Below are 26,014 nucleotides of genomic sequence, written 5' to 3'. Positions count from 1 at the left end.
CAGGAATTCTACCTCTGGAGCTAGGAAGGCGCACTTCCCCTTTTTCAGTCGCAGACCGGTCCAGTCTGTGTAGCACCTCCTCCAGGTTGTGGAGGTGTTCTTCAGTATCGCAACCCGTGATGAGGACGTCGTCTTGAAAAACTACTGTCCTTGGAATCAACTTGAGGAGGCTTTCCATATTTCGTTGAAAGATCGCGGCGGCCGAGCGAATCCTGAACGGACATCTGTTGTACTCAAACAACCCCTTGTGTGTCGTGATGGTGGTCAACTTCTTCGACTCACTCGCCAGCTCCTGGGTCATGTAAGCTGAGGTCAAGTCCAATTTTGCAAAAAGTTTGCCACCGGACAGCGTCGCAAAGAGGTCCTCCGCTGTCGGTAGCAGGTACTGGTCTTGGAGTGACAACCGATTGATGGTGGCCTTGTAATCACCACATATCCTGACCGACCCATCCGCCTTGAGCACCGGCACAATCGGGCTCGCCCAGTCACTGAATTCGACTGGCGAGCTGATGCCTTCCCTCAGGAGGCGGTCCAATTCGCCTTCTATCTTTTCCCGCATCACGTACGGCACCACTCTGGCCTTGTGGTGTACTGGCCTGGCGACTGGGTTTATATGAATCACTACCTTGGTCTCCATGAAAGTGCCAATGCTGGGTTGAAATTGTGAGTCAAATTTGTCCAGGACCTGTGAGCATGATATTCACTCCACAGAAGAAATTGCATTGACATCGCCCCATTTCCAGTTCATGACAGCCAGCCAACTCCTCTCCAGCAGCGCGGGACCATCCCCCAGGACAATCCAGAGTGGCAACCTGTTCTCCGAGTCTTTGTGGGTCATGACTACCGTGGCACTGCCTAGCACTGGAATGATCTCCTTTGTATATGTCTGTAGCTGTGCGTCAATCGGCAATAATTTTGGCCTCCTGGCCTTGGACACCCACAACCTTTGAACTGTTTGATACTCATCAAGGACTGGCTGGCCCCCGTGTCTAGCTCCATTGATACTGGGATGCCATTGAGGAGCACTTTCATCATTATCGGTGGCGTCCTGGTGTATGAACTGTATATATGCTCCACGTGAACTCGCCAAACTTCAGCTTCCAGTAATTTCCCCCAGTGTACATTTAGCCTCGTAGGGCTTGCATCGGGCCCGTCCTCCTTGTGCATCAACCTGGCTGCACATACGCGCCAAGTGACCGCTGACATTGCAATTTCTGTAGGTATATTGCTGATACCTGCAAGCTCTGGCTGTGTGTTTGCCTCCACACCTCCAACATGAGCTGTTGTGGAAACAAAAGGTCCATTATCAGTCGATCTTCTCTGACTGTCTCTGTAACTGTCCCTAAGCGCACCTTTGACAGGTGTTGATGGCCCCATTACTGGCTGCATTGTCGCTTGCGATGGCATGAATCACCGTTCAGCTAGCCATTGTCTCTGTTGAAATCTCCCTTTGGGTTCGACTACATGCTCGGGCATATCCGATTGCCCCTGTCTGCCTGGAGAACTTTGTGCCGCGATAACATTGTTGACTCCCTGTCCATTTGCTGCATTTAAACCAAGATTTTTGTCGAACATCATTCTGGTCTCTTCCTCCCCTGAGATAAATGTCTGGGCCATCAAAGCCGCCGTTTCCAGGGTCAAATCTTTGGTCTCAATCAGTTTTCTGAAAACTCCAGCGTGTCCGATGCCCTCAATTAAAAAAAGTCTCGCAGTATCTCCGCTCTGCGTACATCTGGGAACTTACATAGGCTCGCCAGTCGCCGGAGGTCTGCCTCGAAGTCTGGAACGCTTTGCCCTTCTCGCCACCGGTGTGTGTAAAACCGGTGTCTCGCCATGTGCATGCTGCTTGCCAGTTTAAAATGTTCCCCGATCAACTTACTGAGTTCTTCAAAAGTTTTGTCCGTCGGCTTCTCTGGCGCTAGAAGGTCCTTCATCAGGGAGTACGTCCTGGATCCACAAACCGTCAGGAGATGAGCCCTGCGTTTGTCGGCCGAATCCTGTCCCAGCCATTTCTTAGTGATGAAACTTTGCTGTAGTCTCTCAATAAAATCGTCCCAATCATCACCAACACAGTTCCTCTCGTCTGTGCTGCTAGTGGCCTTGCTCGCGTGGTTTAAATCCCAGTTTCTCGTCGCTAATAATATGTCCTTACTATACAGTACAAATGCACACGAGGCCCATACTTGAGAGAAGGTCATCTGTGACCAGTAACCTTTATTAGCCAGCACTGAAGTGAAGAAGGTGGGTGGAGCTTCCCTTTTTATACCTGAAAGTCCAGGTTAGGAGTGTCTACCACAAGTTCACCACCTAGTGGTCAGTGTTCTCATGGTGTACAACTTAGGTCAGTTTATACATGGGTTACAATGACAGTTGAATACATGACATCCAGGAAATCGTTCACATATTCTCCAGCTGGCAGAGAATGGTGATAAAAGGAAAAAATAACCAGTGGTATTCTGCAGGTTCTCTAATATTTGTGTCCGACAATGAACAGTGTGTTTGTAATAGTATTATTACTTTTTGATGTTGCAAAGCTCTGTGTGAGCAGTTGAGTAGAAAGGAAATTCATTTTCTTGAGAGAGATTTTGACTAATTATGTAGACTGGCTGAGATGTAAGTGAAGATATGTGTTCGTGATGCCTATAACAGTACATGTAACAGTAAACATGTTTCAAATTTTGGGTCTGCAGCATAGGTGACTACTGTAAGTGGACCTTGTGGTCCCTATCAACTGGAGAGCACTATTAGTATCCAATATTGAATCCCCATGACCTGGGGATCATAAAAATTCAACCCCTGTAAACACCACCATATGCATTCTCCTCTTTGCAGACAGTGATTGAAAAGCACTTTAGTGAGGTGAAGCCAATAAACAAACAAACTGGCTCATTTTACATGGAAACATAGAAATTAATAGAAAATAATCTTTTAGTGAAAGACCTGTTTTTCTATTAGTAACATCCAAAAAAAAAATACATGGCCCTGCCTGCTATGGGCTAAGTATACTCATAAGTTAACAGTCCCTGTACTAAGTGGCATTGACCTTTGAAAGAAAGAGCTCTCTGTCTCATTCCCAACTGTCCTAGACTGGCTTATTAAGAGAGAGACAAAGGCCCCAATTTTGTCCAGCACTAGGCTCCGTTTTTTCGGCACCCAGTGATTTTTCTGGCGCTGAAGCTTAGTTTAAATATTCCACAATGTTGGGACGCCGCCATCGACTACCAATGCTAGAATGTTTGGCACAATACATGGCGTTGTAAAGTATCATACGCGCCATTTCAGGATATAAGGCCAAGTTTCCTCATTAGCAATATTTTTTAAATCACCACACAAACGCTAGAAACACCACAGGAAAAAGCCTTACCTGCAGTTAAAGAAAGCCATGCTGGCCCACTCCCATCCCCGGCCGAAGGGACTATTTTAGATAAATTTAATGGAACTTAAAAAAAAACATCAACTTTATGAACTTTAAAAATAAAACAAATAAAAGAAAACTTACCATTAATGCTACTCCTTTTGATGACTGTAAGCATTCAAATAAAAAATAAATCTTCACCACCTTTTCCATCGATGTCCCAGGTGGCCCAAAACTTTTAGAGATGTTCCTCAAGTCCTGGGAAGTCTTCTAAATCAACACTGCAGGCAAAATCATCAGATAAATAGGAGTCTTCAACTGAAAAACATCAAGGGCAGCCTTCTCCCAATCCTCCACGCAGCCGACTCCACCCACTGCTATCCCCACATGTGCTGAATTTTTAATGATGTTTTACTGCGCATGTGCAGATTTTGGGGGTTTTCTAGCGCATGCGCAGTGCGTTTTAGGCACACTCTCTAGGCACCGCCCCTCGAGATCGATCCGGCGCAACCTGTCGCGCCGGGTAGTGCCGGCGCAGCAGGTTGCGTGTTTGCAGAAAACTTGCGATTTTTTTTCCAGCACAGACGATCCACAACAAAACTTGTGTACAGCTCAGTGTATGCCTTTATTTTTTCTTGGGGAAAATTGGGGCCAAAGGCTGGCCTCTTACCTTTCCCTCAGCTCTCTGATTCAAGAATTGGCTGACCAAGTTGTCAATCAAAGCTATCACTTTGAATGACCTGCCCCCACCACTCTTGCTTGTAGCGCCTATGACAATTAAATTTTATGTTTATATAAATCCTCCACCCCCTAGAATAAAAATTTCAGCATAAAACTCTAGGATGTGCTGGATGACTTGCATTATTTCAAAACTAATGTGGTAGACAAGAGTTCACATTTTTGATGGCTTATTCATCTGTTATTCCAACTTACTGTCCTAATCAATATTCCTCGAATGACTTGTTTCTTTCTGGGAGTTAATCCTTTGTAAACTGACTTGGCTTCATATCATTAACATAAAGGCGAGAATTTAATGTAACCAGCGAATGAACAGCCCATTTAATTTTTATGAGCTTTTGCATGGCAAGTTTCTGCAAGTGGGACATCAAAATGGTGCAACTCCCTCTGCAGGGCATCTGGGACCTGTGTGAACAGAGCAACCAACTGGTTAAGGAAATACACAATCAGACTGAAGAATTGTTAATGAGTGGCGCAAAATTAGAACCAAGAGGTATAAGTTAAAATAGTGAATTCAATGCCAAATCAGGTACAGAAAGCAAAATAGAGGGAAAGAAAGATTGGATTAAGAGAGAGAGAAAAAAGTGACAAAAAGAAAAAGTTTTTAAAAAGTGTAATTTAAATGTTTTCTTTTTAAAAAAAAATCTCCAACAACAATTAAAAGCTGAAGGAATGAGACTCCACACTTGTAAAATTTAATTTTTAGTGTCAGAGAGTTTGTTTGGCAGCAATTCAAACTTACCATGTTAATAAGGATATGTGGTGAGTTTAGTCCGTATCTATGCCTCAGTGCAGGAACTTCACGCCATTCAATACATTTGAAGGGGAACCAGACAGTGAGTTGCCGTTTGTGCACAGCTTATGGTGGAGCGGCATATCTCGCTCACCAACATCTGGATTGACACATTTAACTGCGCATCTGTGCTCACCTGAAGTTGCTGTCCGATTTAGGCATAAATAACACCGAGTGCAGTTAGCCTCACCATTATTTTTACAGTAAATTCTGACTGAATATAAATTAAACCAAAAATCCCTGTAGGACAAAATGTTACAATGCGTTTAAGTCAAAAAGCGTTTCCATTGGTAGAGGTTGAAAAGGAATGAGGTTTTGGGAATGATTATTGATCACACTTCAAAACCATTCAGTCATTGTGAAGTAGTTATTAATAAGAAAAATCAGGATGCATCTTGAAGACATTGGATTACAAGTCATCTAAGCTATATTGACATTGCACAAAGCAATGGTGAGGGCAACTGAGCTCATTTTTACTGGAGAAAAACTGAGAGGAGACATGATACTGATCTTCAAAATAATGAAACCTACAGATAAGGTTGAAGTAAACAAGCTATTTAACTTGAGCAATAAGAATAGGACTAGAGTACAAACATTGAAAACTCACAAGCCTCAAGCAAGGACAGAAATTATTGTTTCTTTTACCCCCACGGAATAGTCAACATATAGAACATTTCCAGGAGAGAGGTGATGATCTGACATCAATTGACACCTTTAAAAGAAGTTAGATCAATATCTCAAGTACAAAGTTTGAGGGTTAGAGAGGCTAACAACACTACTTGATTTTCTTCCGGGAAGGTGGGAAAAAAATGATAGTTCACTAAAATAGCAGATCAGCAGACGGTATGAAAGGGATTCTATGATGAAATAATTAGATAATTGACTTTGGATGGAGCAGAATTGATGGAACAAATGTTTTTTTTATTTCACTCTGGATTTTCTAGTATGTTCTTTATTTCATCATTTAGTTTGTGTTATTGTCATCTTAATGTGGTTCTGCTTTTGGAGAATGACTTTGTTAATATCCTTTGGTGTTACAAAGACATGTATTGATCTTGCCTTATTATGTGTCAGAAACCCGAGTTAATTTTCAATAAGCTGTCAAGCAGTTGTTTCTCTTTTAATGATCTACATTCCAGTTATAGTCCATCTCTGCGACTGGTCATTACTTTATACATTGTTGACTGGTTCACAAATACATATATTCACAAATATCAATCATTAGCATGGAGCACTCTCCAGCCAGATACAATTACAGCACTCTGTTTACCTATATCTAATCTATCTCACTATATCTCTACATATCTATCTCTTTATCTATTTTGCTACCTATCTCACTAGCTATTTCACTATTTCATTATCTTTCTCACTATCTATCTCTGCACATTTAACTATCAATCTCTCACTACCGATCGATCTATATCTAAATACTTCTCTATCGAATCTAACCATATCTCTTTATATATTCATGTATCTCTCTATCTTGCTATCTGCCTATGTATGTGTCCATTTTTATATCTATCCAGTTGTGAGTAAAATGGGTGCATGAAAAACTAATTGATCTAAGAAGATTAGATCAAAAATTATATTTAAAGCACAAAATTACAGGCAAATTTAATACCTGATTTTAACCCTCACCCCCCCCCCCCCCCCCACATGACAGGAATGGAGCAGACAGGTGGTTAAAATGACAGCAGGACGAGTTTGTAACATATTCCCACTGCCCCCGCCCATCTTAAATTGCCTGAATTTAGGCATAAGAAGGTTGCTCATCCCAGAGGAGCTTGGGTATAATTTAAATGGTGGTCGCGTCTCAAATCTGGCAGCTCCTTCCTGGCTGAGGACCATTTCCGTGGCTCCCCACTGGTGGCTTGACCCCAGCAAATTGTGACTCCCACCTACCAGTGGGGAGGTCAACCTTGTTAGCTTTGGGTAGGAGTCAAATGAGGCCCCCTAAAGCCCTTGCACCCTCGATTCCTGCCCTGTGTTAAAATTGGGGCTCTGGTCTTGACCTCAGTTGGTGCAAAAACGTCTACACGCCATAAACAGAATGAAATTAGTGAACACTTAGAAATGCATAGACTAATTAGGGACAGACAATGTGAATTTGTACAAGGCAAGTCATGGTAGATTGTTGTTGAATTTTTGGAGCAAATCACAGAGGAAATAGATAAAGGTAATTCAGTTGATGTTAGAAATATGAATTTGCAGAAGGCATGTAAAAGACATTGAAATATTAAGGCACCATGGTGTTAAAGAGGATGTAAGTAAAGAGAGAATAATTGCTGGAAAATAGAAAACACAGTAGGAGTAAATGAATGTATTTGAATTGACAGGGTGTGAATAGTGGTGCCCCATAGGGATTAGTGCCAGGACCTCTGTTATTTTCTATTTATATAAAGGATTCAGGTCTAGGCACAAGTTTTCTGACAAACTGGAAAAAACATAGCAAGAGAAAGCAGCAGGGCATGGAGATATTAGTAGATTACGCAGATAGGTGGCAGATGCAGTTCAGTGCAAAGAAATATGTAGCAGTACATTTTGGGGAAAAGAACAGTGAAGAGGAGCACATTCTAAATTTTAAGTCTGTTAAGAGAGTGGGGAAACAAAAATCTAGGGGTACAAATACACATCCCAAAAGTACAGGAAGTAAAGGCCATTAAAAAGGCAAGGGGTCTGCCTGTCTGTCTGTCTGTTCTATCTATCTAATCTCAATCTGTAAAAATCTTTATGATTAATGTATGTTTAACATTACGCCTGCAGCACCCCCAGCTATAATTATGCACCCAATCCAGACAAGCACTGGATCATGAGGTATACTGGCCCAATGAAACCCATTCACATGGAGTTCACTAACATGCTACAGAGGAAACGGCTGCAGACTTTAATGTCCGTGGATGAATCAATGGAAAAGGTGAATTTAAAGTACCAATATGAATGCATTAATATTGAAACATTTACATTCTTTGACCACACAGGTATTCCAAAAATTACCAACTCAAACAATACGTGTGTTGTGTTTATTCAGCCTCTAACAAGTGCTGTCACTGTTATAATGAACATAGGTTAAAGACTGTTGGCACAGAGAGAGCTTCCTAATAAAAATTGTGCAAGAGCAGATCAAGTGACCTTTCATGTAATTTCTCTTCCCCCAATGTGGGATCGCCTGCTTTCTCGTCTGCCTATTACTACATTGCATGATTGAATCACTCTACTGATGACACTGAGGATCTTCAGAAAAGCAGTATTATTAGTTTGGTAACATTTTTACATCCATAGAGTTGTTGGGAGCGGATTTCTCACTGTGCTTTGGGATCTGACCATTGCAGGTTTACTTAAATAATCTCCTTTCCATTAAACATAAACAATCTTCCTAATGACTCTCATTTAAAAAAAAAACATCCAGCATAAAACAGTACTGCTTAGACAAATGTAGGTAGATCATTCTAATTGTGTTGTTATCGCCACCTTACTAAGCATCACCATTGGACAAGCTTTTTTTGCACAAAGTGGCATTGGTCCTATCCCCATTATGAATCGGATGTATTTGCATGAGTTGGAAGAGGAACAGTAAACTAATTGTGATTGGCATTATTAAATGAGAGAGGAAGAAGAATGAACCAGTCAGTTGGACATGTGCAAGAGCAGATCGGGTAAATCCTACTCCCCCAATGTGGAATCAGCCATAATTTAACTCTTATCTTCTGAAGCATTAAGTACCCTTCAGGCTAAGGGCCAGTGAAATTGCCAGCATAAGTGTGGTGAAATGTCTTTCCAATGGATTCAGCATTGACGCTGGCAAATTTTCAGTGCCAACTTAATTAAGTATCTGAGGCAAGCTCCCGATGATATCGTGCTATTGTAGGTTCCCATTGAGGGAGTGTGGAAAATGGCAGCTGCTGCAGCATTCCAATGCCGGCTGCAACCTAAAGGGCCAGGCAAATAATCCAACTATCAACAGACAGCTCTCTCCACTCAGAACTTTGAAGAAGGCGATGTAGTTCAAACATAAACCATCTGGTCTCCACAGATAGTGATTGACCTGCTGTGTGTTTCCAGATTTTGTGTTTTATATATTTTGGTTAGCAATGTATTTAGAAACTTAGGGGCCGAAATTGCCTCTCCCGATAAGGCCTCTGGCCTCCTGAAAGCGGCGGCCATGGGGCGACGCAGAATGGCCGTCGACTCTCCGCGGAGGGGGCCGCCATTTTGTAAATTGCCCTTAGTGAGCTTTGGAGCAAGGCCTGGGACCGTTCCGCCTGTTTTCCCACCACGGCGTGCACGTGCCGACCCATTACCGACTGGCGGGGACCTCCTTGCGAAATTGCCCCAGGAAATGGTCCCTTTCCCAGTATTGCCCCATGGGAGCAGTCCCGCCGCCGATCAGTGGCCCCGCATGTGCTGTGGTGGAGAAAAACTTAAAAAACAGAGGGTGTTTCGGATGGTGGGCAATTTTGGCCCCTTAATGTCATAATCAGGAGCTATCATATACATTGCTTGTTGAGTGCGCCCATCTCTGCTGCCAATATGCTTAACATCTGACTTTTTCTTTTACATTATGTCATCAGCAAAAACCTCAAGAAAAAATGCTGCGAGATATTTTTGGAAGCATATCCATTAAGAGAATCTATTTGCCTGAAAATAAAACATGACATGAAATAATACAAGGGAATAACATAACACTGGAAGCAGCAAGATCTCTGATTGATTAGAAAGCTGAAGATAGTAGATTACTGCCTTGTGTTTATTTTGGGTTTCTTTTATCTAATGATACTCATAAATCTCCCATGGCATTAGGGTAAATCGGAAGATACTTGTCGTCATATGGGCAGGAGTATTATTCCATGTAATACATGGTGTATTATTCTGCTGCTAAGGTGGAGTTGTGTGAAACTTGAGCTGTCCCTTTAAGGACACTTGGGTCTAATTGACGTAAATAAGTGCATCCTGAAGTCAATTAGAAGCTAATTGCTGTTGCTGAGGACATTTCTCTGTACCTGCTTATAAATGTATGGCTCATCCCCAAGGTCAGGTGAAACTAGAAGGAAATTACCTTTTTTCCTTTTGTAAATTGTTTCAGATACTAATTGTTGATTGGCAGATTCTCTGTCTGTTTGGTTGTGATTTGTTGCTATTTTGTGAATATAATAATTGAGCCAATCAGGTGGAAATCTGACACAGGTTGTGTGTGTAACATTTTCAAGCCAACATACATATCAGATACAAAATATAATAATTTTATTTGTATTCACATGTGCCAGCAATATGTGGGAGTACAGTATTAACTGCCAGCTCACTCCGTGTCACTGGTTTAACATAAAGTTTATATCTAGTGGGTTAATGATGGTGACATTATGGCTGCAAGCTTATTGATAATTTCCAGGTGATTACTCGAAATTCTGTGGCCAGTGTATATAATCTAATCAAAAATCTCAGATCGAAAGACCTTTTGTCACTGCGTCATACAGCAGTGGGGCGTGATTTTACACCAATGATCTCCCACACCACTGATCTGACAATCTCAGCCATGTCACTGGGGAAATGTAAATGGAGAGGGAAGGGCAGAGGGTGAATTATCACCAGAGAATCAGTCCAGAGCCGTTCAGGTAGAGTCCTTGTAGAGAGTAGACTATCCACATTAGCAAGGTAGGAGAGGACCTGCTCACCCAGTGTTGATTTTGGTGGTGCAATGCACCCTCAATCTGATATGATTGCCTTTGCCTCACTCCCAAGTACCAGCACAGAAATTGGCACTGCGGCTGGGTTAGATAGTGAGGTGGAGGGGTCTGCACGTGGTGATGCACCCAGCACTCATGCACAGGAGCAGGTAATAGTGGCAGGGGACAGCTTGCCAGAGGGTAAGGTCCTCTCCCAGCTGTGCTGAGGAGGACAGAGATGAGGATTTCAGGGTCCCAGAAATGAGAAGAAAACTGCTGGCCTCACACAAGCACAAGGTATTGGAAGTCCTGCCGAAGAATTTCACCACTATGGCTGAAAGTATGGAGGAGTGCGCATCCAACCTGTGTGGTGTCATCTTGCATGGAACCAGCCCTCTGCACTCTGTCTTGGAGAGCATGGCCATCTCTGGGGATATTGTGGTGGGACCTGCACAATAGGAGTCCATGTTCGGACACTGTGTAACTTTGCTGGAAGCTCAAACGGGTACCCTGCACATTTTCAGCTCAAACTCAAACTTGGAGAGGCAGATATCCACCTTGGACAGATTGGTGGAGCAAATGGATAGTGGCTTTCAGAGAGTCTCTCATTTTCTGCAATCTTCCCTCCCATAGATCAGTAGAAGTAATGAGCTCTAACCCCATGGGAGTGGCAGTGGTTCAGTATGATCAGCACATACTGACCACACTCACAATGTCAGCATGTTCGCTTCCTCACCTTCCCATTAACCGATATCCCAGTACGGTATCAGAAGTCAGCTGGGCTAGACTGCCTTGGCGGAAGACAAAGTACAGCAGTCTGCAGCCGGGTCCTCTCAGGCTTGAGCATCCAGGAGTCAGCAGCCACGATTTCCAGGGTCCCCCACGAGCAACAGCAACCTTCCACTAGCTCAGATAAAGCCACTTGTAGGGGCAGTAGAGTGAGGAAAGCCCAGTGGGTTGAGCACTTGGGTATCAAGAGATTTTAGTTCAATTTTCGGTTTGTAAATAAATGCATCACCTTTTAACATTTGGGAGTTTGGTCTTTGGTCCCTTTCCATTGCAGCTAGTTAGTCTGTGTTGTCAGAATGTCACGAGATACAATTTAATGCAGAAGGAAGGGAATGGTGAAGGGTGTAATAATGACTATGAATGCAGAGCGGCTTCTTGTCACTACTTAGGTGAGTAAATTGAGCAGGTTAATGAAAGCGCTGAGAGATCAGTTGCTCCCTGGCCTGTATTACTAACACAGAGAAAACCAGTACAGTTAAAAAGTGTCAAAATATTTGAAAGAAATTGGGGTTATATTTGAATAGTAATCAAAAGGGAGAGGCCAGGTGTACAGGTAGTAGGTACTTACAAATAGATGTAGGAGAGGTTAAATGATACATTATTTACACTAAGTGAGTGTTTAAATCAATTTTTCAGCTCTATAACATGCTTGTGGAAATGGGAGAAGTGGACAATACATACATCATTTACACAGCAGACCATGGCTATCACATCGGACAGTTTGGGCTTGTGAAAGGAAAATCGATGCCGTATGAGTTTGACATCCGAGTGCCATTTTTCATGCGAGGTCCAAATGTGGAGCCAGGATCAATGTAAGATATTACTGAATAATTGCACCTGCATATCAGTTTGAGCAGGCCAAGGAAGCAAAGGCCATCAGTTGGACAGCTGAAGCTACATCATGTGGTTACTTTTGAGAGTTTCCATTTTAATCACAGCGACCAAGTGATTCAAATGTAAAATGACTCCTGTTGGTGTCAGTGTTTCTGTGAAGTGCATTTTAAATGTAATAGTACTTTTACATATAAAATAGAAACTTAGTTAGGTATTTTTATGAGCCACTGTTGATTTTAGCTGTGTGTCAATTTGGCAGCAATATCTCAGTCAGAGGTTGTTTTGAGTACATAATCTAAGCTGACCAACAGTTCACTGTAGTACTGAGAAAGTGTTGGTTTGCCAGAGGCATTCTTCTATGGATGCAACATTAAACCAAGGCTGCATCTGGGTCTTCCAATATGTCAGGCAAATGATAAAGATCCCAAAACACCACTCAAAAGTACAGCAGGGAGATAAAACCAATATCACCAAATTCACTGGTCATTCACCTCAGCATTTTGTGAAATGTAGCAGAATACTGTTGTGTTTGTCTAAACAGCAGCTACTGTAGTACAGAGTAATGAATCAAATATGAGGCATTTTGAGAGGTTTGGACATGATTAAACCTTACCTGCGTGGAGTCATTGGGCCCAAGTTTCCACATGATTCGCGCCTGATTTTTAGGAGCAACTGGTGGAGAACGGACTATTTTAGAAATCGCAATTCTCCACATTTTTTTTTCTGCAGTTCTAGTCAGGTAGAAGAGTTCTAGTTTAGAACAGAATTTTTTCTTCAAAAGGGGCCGTGTCCGGCCACTGACGCCTGATTTGAAAGTTTCCACAGTGAAAATGTATTCCAAACTAAAGTAGAATGGAGCCAGTGAAGATTTTTGTAGAACTGAAAAAACCTGTTCTACACATTAAAAAATCAGGCGCAGGTTACAAATTAGGCGTCCAGAACGAGGTGGGGGGGAAGGGAACTCATTAAATTCGACAATAAATCCTTATTTATACTTCTACAAATATTATACAAATAAATCCAACCTGAATAAACATTTATAAGCCAAGAAAAGATTAAATAAACCATCTTCCTACCTGTGTGAAAGTGCTTCAGCCAGGGAGAATTCTGCAGCCGTTCGTGCCGCTGAGCGGGAGGGGGAGGGGGAGAGAGAGAGAGAGAGAGAGGGAGGGAGGGGGAGAGAGAGAGAGAGAGAGAGAGAGAGAGAGAGAGAGAGAGAGAGAAAGAGGGGGAGGGAGGGAGAGAGAGAGGGAGAGAGAGAGGGGAGGGAGGGAGAGAGGGGAGGGATGGAGAGAGGGGAGGGGGGGAGGGAGAGAGAGAGAGAGAGAGAGGGGAGGGAGGGAGAGAGCGGGGGGGGGAGAGAGAGAGGGGGGGGTGGGGAAGGGAGAGGTCGGATCGGATCCAGTCCGGGAGTCGGGTCCAGTGAGGGGGGGGGGGGGGGGGGGGGCGGGTCGGGTCGGAAGCGGGTGTCGGGTCAGGTCGGCGGGGGGGGGGAGCAGGTGTCGGGTCTTGTCGGGGGCGGGGAGCAGGAGCTGGCCGTGGGAGGAGCCTTATTCACGCAGCCCCAGTGAGGCCATTCAGCCAGGGCTAGGGGCTGCGTGCTTCGGGCCCCTCCCACACAGTTCGGCGCCTGGAGCTACTGCACTTGCGTGCCGACTGTAGCGCGCATGTGCAGAGGTCCCGGCACTGTTTTCAGCGCCGGGACCTGGCTCCGCCCCCCCCACAGCTCATGCTGGCTGCGCCGAGGGCCAGAGGACCTGTAAGTAGGTGGCGAATACCAAGGATTTTTTTAGGCGCGAAAAACGGGCGCCCAGCTCGGAGGGGCGCCCGTTTTTTTTCTTGTGGAAACTTGGGCCCTTTATGTGGATTCTCACTAGAGTATTGGGTAAATGACACAAAATAGGTTCTATAATAATTACCTGAAATGGATTTAGTGTGATTTCACTAACCTTAAATGTGTTAGCAGCTATATCGTTAGATTATATTACAAGTTTAATCATCTTTTCTCTGTTCTCGTGCTTTAGGAAGATAGGAATTGCTGGACAAAAAAGAACCAAGATTTATCCTCATTGCATGATACAACAATAGTGGAGCAAGGGGAGTGCAGATTATATGTTGAGTGCCCAAACTTAATAATAATAAAACTTGGTGAATTTAGAATCTCAGATGAAATCAGAATTGCCGATTTGTAGGTTTTACTGATGCTGCATTATTAAAAATCCGCTGCTGCTCCATTCACACCAAAACACAGGGCAGTAAACGGGCAAAAATTATCCCTCCCCCATGAGTTTAAAAGATCTGCCAAAATCACTCATCCTGACTGTAAATCCTGACAAGTAAAGATTTACTCCATTAGCTACTTGTAGCAAAATGTTTCTTACACACCTGAAAAGAGGAAACCTCCCTCCAAATCACACAAAAACGGCGAGTTAATAGCAGTATAACTTCAGTCACATACATGATTCAAGAGTTATTCTAATTAGTGTCCGCAATGCCATTATTAGTAAGTGCTTGAGGAAAAGCAAAACATAACTACAGAAAAAAGGCAATTCGTTATAGTTGATTATAATGATTTTAACTCATTTTAATGGCACTATGAGCTTCCCTGGAGGCTAAGCAACTAACCCATACAGATCAGAGAGGCTCCAGCTTAAATCCCAGTTGGTTAATTGCTCTCGAGTGGGGTGGGTAGGGGTGCTTCAATTGGTCTTGTTGCTCCTGTGTTAGGGAGAGAAAGTAAGGCAGAGTTTCTGCTCTCCAAGCACCCTTACTTTAAGTGTGCATGCGTGGCCAGGATCAGGCTCTGCTGTAATGCCTGGCATAGTCAAATCATCTACAGACACACACTGTCGGGCCTTGCACATAAATAGCAACTACTTTGGAGTCAGCAGCTGCAGAATTGTATGGCAGCCAAGCTTCAACGTGTGCAGGAAAGGAAGAGAGAGAACAAAAACAGCAAGGGTATGCAAACATTACTATTTCCAGATTATATCGTGAAACACAGGTATTTGTTGCTCATGGTGCTCATGGCCTGAGTTGATTTGCAGAAATAATTTCAGTAAGCTTAATAAATATCAGTGAAATACTTTATGACATGAATGTATCAGTGAATGTTGGAGAGGTAGAAGGAGTCGAAAGATGGGAATTTAATCAAGAGACTCAGTTGGGCTCTTAAACCACAAGAGCAAAGCTCAAGTGGCTCAGAGCTGCCATTTGAACTCGGATACTGTGGTAATGCCTCAAACCCTTTCCCACTTTATTAACTAGATTCAATTTCAGCATTTATTCATTCAATTTAGAATTTACTGGTGATCTGCAAGTATGCAGAGCTTTCCTGGCTCATGGTGCTTTAGACTGAGGGGAGTGTAGATTACAAGCATTGTAATGTCTTGAGAGAATCTTACTTGGTTAATCCCATGATTGCTATAAGCAACTTTAGCTGTGCCACAGCAGGTAATTCAAAACCTTCTGAATGTTCTGAAGAAATCTTCATCCTTTTTGTTCTTTATTCTCAGCATTCCTCAACTCGTCCTAAACATAGACCTTGCCCCAACAATTTTAGACATCGCAGGCCTAGATATTCCAGCTGACATGGATGGTAAATCCATTATGAAGCTGCTAGACACTGAAAAACCTGTCAACAGGTAAGAGGACTACAGTTTTAAATAAGTCAAATTCTGTTTTTATTATATAGGAGTCTAAGATTTTTAATTGCTGTTTTGCGATCATATACTGTGACTGTGCCTGTTTACCATTAGAGCCATTGGTTTATAGTGACTGAATAAGTTCGGTTCCATTTTACTACATGCAATTATTGGATTTACTGGGATTTTTCTTGTTCTGGGATCCCATTCGACAATTCTGTCTACTTTCCCATGAAAACCTCAAACCAATGACTTTGAACTTTACACATATGCTATAGGTACTAATAAACTACTGCATTTGTTGTTATTCTCGAGCAAATATTTTACCAACAAGAAAGATTAATGAAAACTGGACCCAGATGAACAACTATTACCACCAACTACCCCAAGAATATATGCTTTTGGAGTACATATGCATGGCCCTTCAATCACATCTTCCGAAGCTAGTGTAATCAATCATCATTAATGTAGCACTAGCTAGTGGGGAAGGACTGACAGATAATCACAGAAGGAAAGAGTAGCTTAGAAGAAAAGAGTAGCTTTGTTGATTGTGGAGCTATGTGAAGGAAACTGTGTGTAGACTTAGTATTGCCCTGGGAATATAAACTAGTTAGGAATAGAATGGAAATGTTCAAAAAGTGGAGTTATGGATTAGCCACAAGTTATTGAAGCTGCTGAATTTGCATTGACACCACTAGAATAAAAAAATGGGCCAATTTCCATTAATAGCAGCTGATCAGCAGCAGTTTTATGCACAGATGGCAATTGAAAATTTACCTCCATTTGTCTCCATACCAACGATCTGAAAGGTGGCACAGTATTGGCTATTCTGGGGAGGGTGGTAAATTTCACCTGGTTTTTCTAGTTACTGATACATTTACAGTGATTCTGGAGCTGAATTTCTAGGAAAAAAGAGCATTAGCACCAGAAAAAGGCTAAGCTCCAAAGAGGAACAGAAGTTTCTCACACTTCTTTTTTTCAGAAGTTAAATGATGTGAGATGTAGCATTCAAGGTGAATAATTATTTTCTTTGCAAGGGGTCTACTTTAATGCTTCATCATTAGTTTAGATTCTGTATTTTCAAGGCCATTAAATGTTTATTTATTTTTCATAATTATTCTACCTGGGAAAGGAGGTTTAGCTAATTTGCGCGACAAATAATTAGACTGATTTATTCGTGATATGACCAAATGCATTGATATTGACACTTGCATCAATATGTGAGCTAATTAAATAACCCAGTGTAATGGCATAGCATGTAGCTGACTCGATACAGTACAGGATAACCATATCGTACAGCGCCGGAGAACAGAGCAGATTTTTGTGCCAAACACAGTACAAGATTCACTAAATATATTCAAAAAGGAGTTAGATGAAGTCCTTACTACTAGGGGGATCAAGAGGTATGGCGAGAAAGCAGGAATGGGGTACTGAAGTTGCATGTTCAGCCATGAACTCATTGAATGGCGGTGCAGGCTAGAAAGGCCGAATGGCCTACTCCTGCACCTATTTTCTATGTTTCTATGTTTCTAAAAGGTTTTCTTACATCCAGGTGTTCTTCAGATCAGTGGTAATGCTAATTGTTCCATAATTGCCATGAGAATATAAACTGAACCCAACCAGCAGTAGCCCAGCCTTCACTGAACCAAATTCATCTCAGATCAGTTCTCTACTTTGATTGTTAACATTAGACTGGGTCTAAAAAAGGAATGCCCATTATGCAGGTTTCAATTGCGCTGACATTGTAAAATAAAAACATGAATTCAGTTCAACAATGTAACCATCACAATATTTTCAGGTTCAACTCAAACAAGAAAACAAAGGTTTGGCGAGATTCCTTTCTTGTGGAAAGAGGGTATGTTATGAATGTGTTTTTTTTTTAAACAAAATTTGCATGTTTTTCGAGTTCTTTTCATCATTGTGATAACGAGTACTAATGGTTTTGTTTTGCTAGTAAACTACTCCACAAGAGGGACGACAGTAAAAACACCCAAGAGGAAAATTTTCTCCCTAAATATGAAAGAGTGAAAGATCTTTGCCAGAAGGCAGAATACCAGACACCTTGTGAACAACTTGGCCAGGTAAGTACATTCCATCACTGAAGCTTGTGAAGCACAGCAAATCAGTAAAACCAATCATACACGCGAGCTTCAGCAAAACAGCTTCCAGGAATCTTGATTAATTCTGTAGCACAGGAACTTATGCAATTATACATCAGTTACTATGATTATGTGAATTTACAGTGAAAGACTACCACAGTTCAGTTTAAAAGGTCCTGACATGTGGTAGGGAATGTAAACAGGATCAAGAGACAGAGGATTGGACAGTTAGGAAAAGAGGGAAATGGCAGTGACCTGAGAGAGGATTAGTATTCTCGGGTAGGTATGATAACATCGAGATTTAAAATAAGGAATTGTGTGAAAGAGTACATTTTTTGGAAATTGGAGTTTATTTCTGGTATGGCACATTTTATTCCGTCAGTTTACATTGACTGTTTTAGAACTTGGTCTCCAATTCATTAATTAGGAATAATGAATGCCAGCCACAAAATCTGAAGATTAAATTGTTCTTAGTCATGTAGTAACATCTCTTAGTAACAACTTCAAGGGCAATTTTGTGGTGTAGGCTCTCGCCCACTAGAGTCTGCATTGAACCTGCCCTGGCGCATCTCATTTAACACCTTTAACATCTGCCAGATTGAATGAGGAGCACTTTATTTCATCTATCTGGATTGGTTTTTAACTCAATGGAATATAAGTTCTAAAGTTTGCAATAGTGCAATAATTATTATTCAGTACCATCCAGATATATAGTAACACAAAGAAAAAAACAGATCTTTTTTTCTTAGAATATAGCGTAAAATAATGATTTTCCCTTGCAGATTCTAGTACTTGATTAACCAGAAATAAAAGAGATTCGAAATTAGTCACCATTTGAAAGATTCCAATCCATATTGAACTGTAAAATAAAATTATCTGTGGGGTTTTTTCACCACATCATTCATGGTGATGTGTGCCTGACAATTAATTTTGAGTTTCAAAAGTGCCAGTCTTTCTTTCAATGATTTCACAGCTTTCTCCATATATCCCCTGAATTGGTAGCAGTACCTTTACATCATATTTCTTGAAAGCGCTGCATGAAAGCTAAGGGGGTGAAATTGCCCCTTTTTGCGATGCCCATTAGCGCCTCCGGGAACGCTAACTGGGCGCAATGCACTTTTTGCTGGGGGCGGGGAGCGGCACTACCGGCTCCCAGGAAATTGCCTGGGAGTTTGCGGAGGTATTGTCATGGCAACACCGAGCTCCGCGGGTGGCGCCCTGGGCCACAGCCAACCGGTGATGACGTCATCGCTGTGCACGCCAACCCCTTTTCACCCGACAGGGAATAATTGCAGTAATGTTTGGATTGGACTTTAAATAGAATCACACTGTTTTCATTCAATTTGGTATGATACAATATCAAAACAGATTGTAGGCTAAAATTAATAGAAGCATTTATTTACAAATGTGAGTGCACAAGAAAGTTTCAGGATTAGGATTTGGCAATACTAGCACAGCACAATAACGAATCAGGAAAACCCTTTGCCATCTTCATTAATGGTTAATTAGCCTTTTGAGTGTTCTGATCAGAAAATATTTATAGATGAAGGCCATTTGGTCCATCCTAATTCATCCATCCAGAAAGACCTTATAAGAGCATAAGAACATAAGAAATAGGAACAGGAGTAGATCATATGACCCCTCGAGTCTGCTCCGCCATTCAATAAGATCATGGCTGATCTGATCATGGACTCAGCTCCACTTCCCCGCCAGCTCCCCATAACCCCTTATCCCCTTATCGTTTAAGAAACTGTCTATTTCTTTCTTAAATTTAGTCAATGTCCCAGCTTCCACAGCTCTCTGAGGCAGCGAATTCCACAGATTTACAACCCTCTGAGAGAAGGAATTCCTCCTCATCTCTGTTTTAAATGGGCGGCCACTTATTCTAAGATCATGCCCTCTAGTTCTAGTCTCCCCCATCAGTGGAAACATCCTCTCTGCATCCATCTTTTCAAGCCCGCTCATAATCTTATACGTTTTTATAAGATCACTTCTCATTCTTCTGAAATCCAGTGAGTAGAGGCCCAACCTACTCAACCTTTCCTGATAAGTCACCCCCCTCATCCCCCGGAATCAACTTGTGAACCTTCTCTGAACTGCCTCCAAAGCAAGTATATCCTTTTGTAAATATGGAAACCAAAACTGCACGTAGTATTCCAAGTGTGGCCTCACCAATACCTTGTATAGCTGTAGCAAGACTTCCCTGCTTTTATACTCCATCCCCTTTGCAATAAAGGCCAAGATACCATTGGCCTTCCTGATCACCTGCTGTACCTGCATACTATCCTTTTGTGTTTCGTGCACAAGTACCCCCAGGTCCCGCCGGACTGCGGCAATTTGCAATCTTTCTCCATTTAAATAATAACTTGCTCTTTGATTTTTTTTCTGTCAAAGTGCATGACCTCTCACTTTCCAACATTATACTCCATCTGCCAAATTTTTGCCCACTCACTTAGCCTGTCTATGTCCTTTGCAGACTTTTTGTGTCCTCCTCACACATTGCTTTCCCTCCCATCTTTGTATCGTCAGCAAACTTGGCTACGTTACTCTCAATCCCTTCTTCCAAGTCATTAATGTAGATTGTAAATAGTTGGGGTCCCAGCACTGATCCCTGCGGCACCCCACTAGTTACTGGTTGCCAATCAGAGAATGAACCATTTATCCTGACTCTCTTCTCTGTTAGTTAGCCCATCCTCTATCCATGCTAATATATTACCCCCAACCCCGTGAACTTTTATCTTGTGCAGTAACCTTTTATGTGGCACCTTGTCAAATGCCTTCTGGAAGTCCAAATACACCATATCCACTGGTTCCCCTTTATCCACTCTGTTCCTTGATTTCAACTAATTGTTCATAGAATTACATAGAATCTATAGCACAGAATCAGGCCATTCGGCCTAACTGGTCTATGCCAGTGATCATACGTCACATGAGCCCCTCTCATATACCACCCTGCTCCCATATACCTCCACTCCATTCTCTCTCATGTATGCACAAAGCCACCCCTTTAAATGTGTCATTGCTATCTGCTTCTGCCAACTCCATGTGACAGTGAGTTCTACAATCTCAGCACTCGCTGTGTAAAGAAATTCCTTCTCAATTTTTTTTTTTGACCTGTTAGTAGCTTGATTATATTTATACCCTTGTCTAAGTTCTGATCATTCCTTGAAGGTAACTTGAACTTTTGGCGTGCTGGGATCTGCCGATTTTCATTTCCATTGACTTCCAAGACAAGGGGTAGTCTGACCAGAGCACTGTACAGTTTGATCACAACTTCCTCTCACTTGTACTCTATTGTTTAGACGATGTAATTTAACATTCGATTAGCTTTGTTGATTGGTACACTTCTACATGAAAGATTGAAGACCGTTCTCTTCCAATCCATTTATTTTAATTCTACCCTAATTTCTTTGAATTTAAAGATCCAAACCTGGTTCATGCTCTTCAGTATAACTGACTCTCAGATCATATTAAACTTGATCACTCTGTGGTCACAATCCTCCAGGAATGCTACAACTTCCATTTCCTGTACATTATCAGCGTCATTTATGATTACTAGGTCATGCTAAGCATTGTCTCTTGTGGCTTCCTTTACACACTGATTCATAAAGCAGCCATCCATTACATGTATCAACTCTGACTCTAAACTGCTTGGCTTTTCCCAGTCAATATTGGGTTGATTGAAGTCTCTCATTAAAATTAATTTCCTGTTCTCAAATACCCTTTTTTGTCACCATAGAACAAACTGTTCTGCTTTTTTTGTTGGTCTATAGCATACCCCTAGGGTTAGCTTGGATTTTTTCACCTTGGAGATTTCTATCACAATAGTTCTTTATGCCACTCCCTCCCCCCACCCTCCCCATCAATCCCCACCCCAGGCTCCATAGGGTCAAGTGCATTTACCTCCCTGCAGTAGTGAGGAGGACATTCTGATGGTTCACAGTCGAGCACTGATATCCTATGAGTCTGCAGCAGAAAATATGACAATTTCTTCCTCATAGAATAATATGAGTTTACAAGGGAGAAGTGGGCAATTCGCTCCATTTTATTTGTGCTGGATCTTTGCAAGAACAATCCACAAATAACAAAACTACCCAGTTCGCTACCCATAGCCCTGTATTTTCTTTCTGTTTCCCATTCCTATTAAAAGTAGATAATGCTGCAACAATTTATTCCATTAAACAGCTTCTTCTGGATTTTCTGGAATCGAAGGTTCTAAAAGGATAAAGGATAGTTGCAAAGGATAATTTTCCCTTTGGAGGAAGATGGTTCGTATGCTGTAGGGACCATGATTGAGTCACCTGTAGAATACAGCTGGTGAACATTTTCAGTGCTGGTGATTAGGTTGGAATATTATTCTTGAGTTTTGTTTGATTACCTTTATGGGTCAACGATTCATCTGTGGTTGTTTACCTCCATCTGAAGATTGAATAGTTTGGAGGTCCATTGTAAAGTGGCAATGATCTTGATAGGATGAATGACGTTTTCTCACTCCATGCATTTCTATGTTGTTAGTTCCAGTTTATTTTTCCTTATTAATCTCTCGTGATTTGAATATTTATATTTCAGTCTTATGTATCCAAATTCTGCTTCATAATTATATTTCCATTTTCTCCTTCTCTGTGGAATGCATTCACTTTTTCTAAGTGCCTTGCCATCTGAGCATTCTTGATGTGCAAGCTGAAAGGTTGAATGCATCACTGTTCTCCCAACATCCAGATATGCCCACCTTTGAATAGGGACCATGAAATAACAGTCAGGCCTAGTAACTCTAGCTGATTTTTTTCCCCCTTTTCACTGAGACCAGATGATTTAGTACAGAGTAAGTCCAGAACCTTCCTTTTCTATATACATCCTATACCAAGTAGAGCATTTATCCACTGAGCCAAATTATATTTACATACAGGCTGTAATATTACATCTGAAGGATTATTGATTTCTGTTCATGCGAGTGCGAAAGGGCTTGTACTTAAATGCCCTTATTGAATCTGAAATGAGAATTCTGAAGACCTGCCAGCTAAAGTTTCAGAAGATGTTCAGGGTTTATTGCGTAAAATCCATTTGAAGTAATTTCAATAAAGCCTCTGATTTAGTTTCAATCCCCTTAGTGGAGAAAGAGCAGTCTTGGTCTCCTGATAATGTGCAACATTGCATCCATTCCACTAATTCTATCACAGATGGGCAAACCAATCTCTTTGTCAGAGTTTTTAACATAAACTGGATCAAAATATCATTGACGTTGTTACATTAAAGATCAAACTTGCATAAGAGGTGAATATTACCTTTTAAATGTAATTAAATGTTAACATTGTTTCTGCAAAGAATAATTTGCAGCCATATGTGGATTGTGATGCAAAGTGTGCTGCATACAGGTATGATATGTTAATGATGATGCTGCAGGCCTCCTCATTTGCATGAATTCAATTTTGTGGTAGAGTTGAAAGATTCAGGCCACTATAATCTAGCTATGTATGCCCAGTACACGTTGTACATGGCTAAATGTGACCTACAGTCCACTGTGTGGTATGTGTATGCGTACATATAACAATGGCCATATTCTACTCAGTTTAGATCTAAAGCTAGAAATTACTGTCATCGTTAGTAGACACACACTCAACTGGGGGTATTTTATCCTTTGGGCAGATGGCAGGCAATACACATGTCAGGTGCAGCAGGAGTCCGTAACCATTTCAAGGCCCGAGCCTCATTTAAATAGAACTAGCAAATTGCTTTCCCCAAATGGGCATACCGATGCAACTTGGCCGATTTCAGCTGGCAGAATATCGGGTCGCCTGGAGGTCAATCGGCCACCAATAACGTAAGTCCTGGGAGGTGGGGGGCAGGGAGGATTGTGTTTGTGAGGGCGGGGGACCCAGGGGACCAACGGCAGAGATTATCCAGCGCTCCCGCTCCTCCGAGCCACACAAAAACTATTTTTTCGAACGACTTTGCGGGTTTGCCAATAGGTTCTCTTTAGCAGAGCTATGCGCAGTGGTCCATAATAATGGTTTCAGGCTCATAAGAACATAAGAACATAAGAATTAGGAACAGGAGTAGGCCATCTAGCCCCTCGAGCCTGCTCCGCCATTCAACAAGATCATGGCTGATCTGGCCGTGGACTCAGCTCCACTTACCCGCCCGCTCCCCGTAACCCTTAATTCCCTTATTGGTTAAAAATTTATCTATCCGTGACTTGAATACATTCAATGAGCTAGCCTCAACTGCTTCCTTGGGCAGAGAATTCCACAGATTCACAACCCTCTGGGAGAAGAAATTCCTTCTCAATTCGGTTTTAAATTGGCTCCCCCATATTTTGAGGCTGTGCCCCCTAGTTCTAGTCTCCCCGACCAGTGGAAACAACCTCTCTGCCTCTGTCTTGTCTATCCCTTTCATTATTTTAAATGTTTCTATAAGATCACCCCTCATCCTTCTGAACGCCAACGAGTAAAGACCCAGTCTACTCAATCATAAGGTAACCCCCTCATCTCCAGAATCAGCCTGGTGAATCGTCTCTGTACCCCCTCCAAAGCTAGTATATCCTTCCTTAAGTAAGGTGACCAGAACTGCACGCAGTACTCCAGGTGCGGCCTCACCAATACCCTATACAGTTGCAGCAGGACCTCCCTGCTTTTGTACTCCATCCCTCTCGCAATGAAGGCCAACATTCCATTCGCCTTCTGCTGCACCTGCAAACTAACTTTTTGGGATTCATGCACAAGGATCCCCAGGTCCCTCTACGTAATAGGGGGAACAACCTCACTCTGCTGTTTGAGGGTCCCATTATAGAAAAGAAAGACTTGCATTTATATAGCGCCTTTCACAACCACCGAATGTCTCAAAGTGCTTTACAGCCAATTAAGTACTTTTGGAGTGTAGTCACAATTGTAATTTGGGAAAAATAAAAAATATAGAAAGAATGTTAATGGCATAAATTGACCAATATGATGTGAGGAATGGGATATTAGCGTTATGAGGAGAGATTTGGATACTATATCTATTTCCATTGGAGTAGAGAAGGTTAAAAGGAGATTCAATGGAGGTCAATTATGTTTCAAAACACAAAAACTCTGCGGCATGTCCAATTTCAGGCAGATGAAGCATCTACTGGAAGTCAAAGGCCGAGCTGCTCCCGCTCCACCATTTGTAACTTCACTGGAAGTGCGGCTTCTGCTGTACATCCAATGAAGTTACAGTGGCAAAGTGGGAACAGCTCCAAGGATATTCCCAACATAAATTTCCATGGTGAGCAACATAGTAGAATTTCCTGAATCTGGCCAAAATTCCTCTGAGAAGATGGCAATGCTCCTGGATTTCAATAATCTGGATTTGTTCTACTTCAGTGTATCTGGTGCACAACTATCTTAGTCAACCAACACCCAAGCCTTGGGCCACATCAAGCCTTTTCTCTGCTATAACCTCCTACTAATTTAGGATCAGCCTGGAAAGCCTCCACTACCACCTTCTGCTTTTACCTGTTATCTCCTGCAACCTCTACCTTCATTTTTAACAACAGCATGAGGAGATCATCAAATTCATTGTCACCAAGGTGGAGACAACTGTCTGGAATTTCTGTTGAGCTTCTTCCGATCTCCCGCTGTAACTTCAGCAGTAGATGGACAGAAACCCTGGGGAAACTCAATGCCCTTCCTGAGCTCATCGTGTCCATGAGGCCCACCTCTTGCTCCATTGACCCCATTTCAGCTGTCTAAGACCCAGGCTTTATAATTCCCTTCCTCAACCTCTCCACAGCCCGCCCTCCCTCCCTTTTCTCTCTTTTCTACATTAAAAGTGCTATATAAATGCAAGTTGGTGTTTTAATTTAGTTCCCATTTAGATTTCAGCTTTGTGATCCTTCTGTGAAAAAACATTATCAAACATAAGTTATGTATTCTTCGCAATTGCAGTTTGTCTGGCATGGAGTCTAAAACCACTCTCTGATTACTGATAAGCATATTGTAGGTATGAATTTCACTCAAATGAAGTACAATTATTATTAATACTGGAGTTTCTAGTTTTGCTTTCAGTTGTGAATAATTAAGGAATATTAAGCCAATAATAATTGAATTTCTATTTATAAATTAGGTGCCAGATTATACCACCTCTTT

General features: G+C 42.0%; 1 protein-coding gene across 5 annotated transcripts in view; it reads left to right on the top strand.

Annotated features, from left to right (window-relative positions):
• Positions 1-26,014, top strand: part of LOC139277536 (extracellular sulfatase Sulf-2-like) — a 383,019-nt gene that overhangs the window by 305,506 nt on the left and 51,499 nt on the right. For all 5 annotated transcript variants that reach the window (XR_011596105.1, XM_070896109.1, XM_070896110.1 and 2 more), the window contains 5 exons: positions 7,650-7,800; positions 11,969-12,144; positions 15,682-15,810; positions 17,609-17,665; positions 17,765-17,891. Coding sequence is in view for 4 of the 5 variants with exons in the window: in XM_070896109.1 (XP_070752210.1) it covers positions 7,650-7,800; positions 11,969-12,144; positions 15,682-15,810; positions 17,609-17,665; positions 17,765-17,891 (640 nt within the window). In the remaining variant the exon portion in view is untranslated. The remainder of the gene's footprint in view (positions 1-7,649; positions 7,801-11,968; positions 12,145-15,681; positions 15,811-17,608; positions 17,666-17,764; positions 17,892-26,014) is intronic.

The sequence above is a fragment of the Pristiophorus japonicus genome, chromosome 12 (assembly GCF_044704955.1).
Source record: "Pristiophorus japonicus isolate sPriJap1 chromosome 12, sPriJap1.hap1, whole genome shotgun sequence".
NCBI classification, from domain to species: domain Eukaryota; kingdom Metazoa; phylum Chordata; class Chondrichthyes; family Pristiophoridae; genus Pristiophorus; species Pristiophorus japonicus.
Note: the sequence above shows the minus strand (reverse complement) of the source record. Positions and strands in the feature narration are given on the sequence as shown.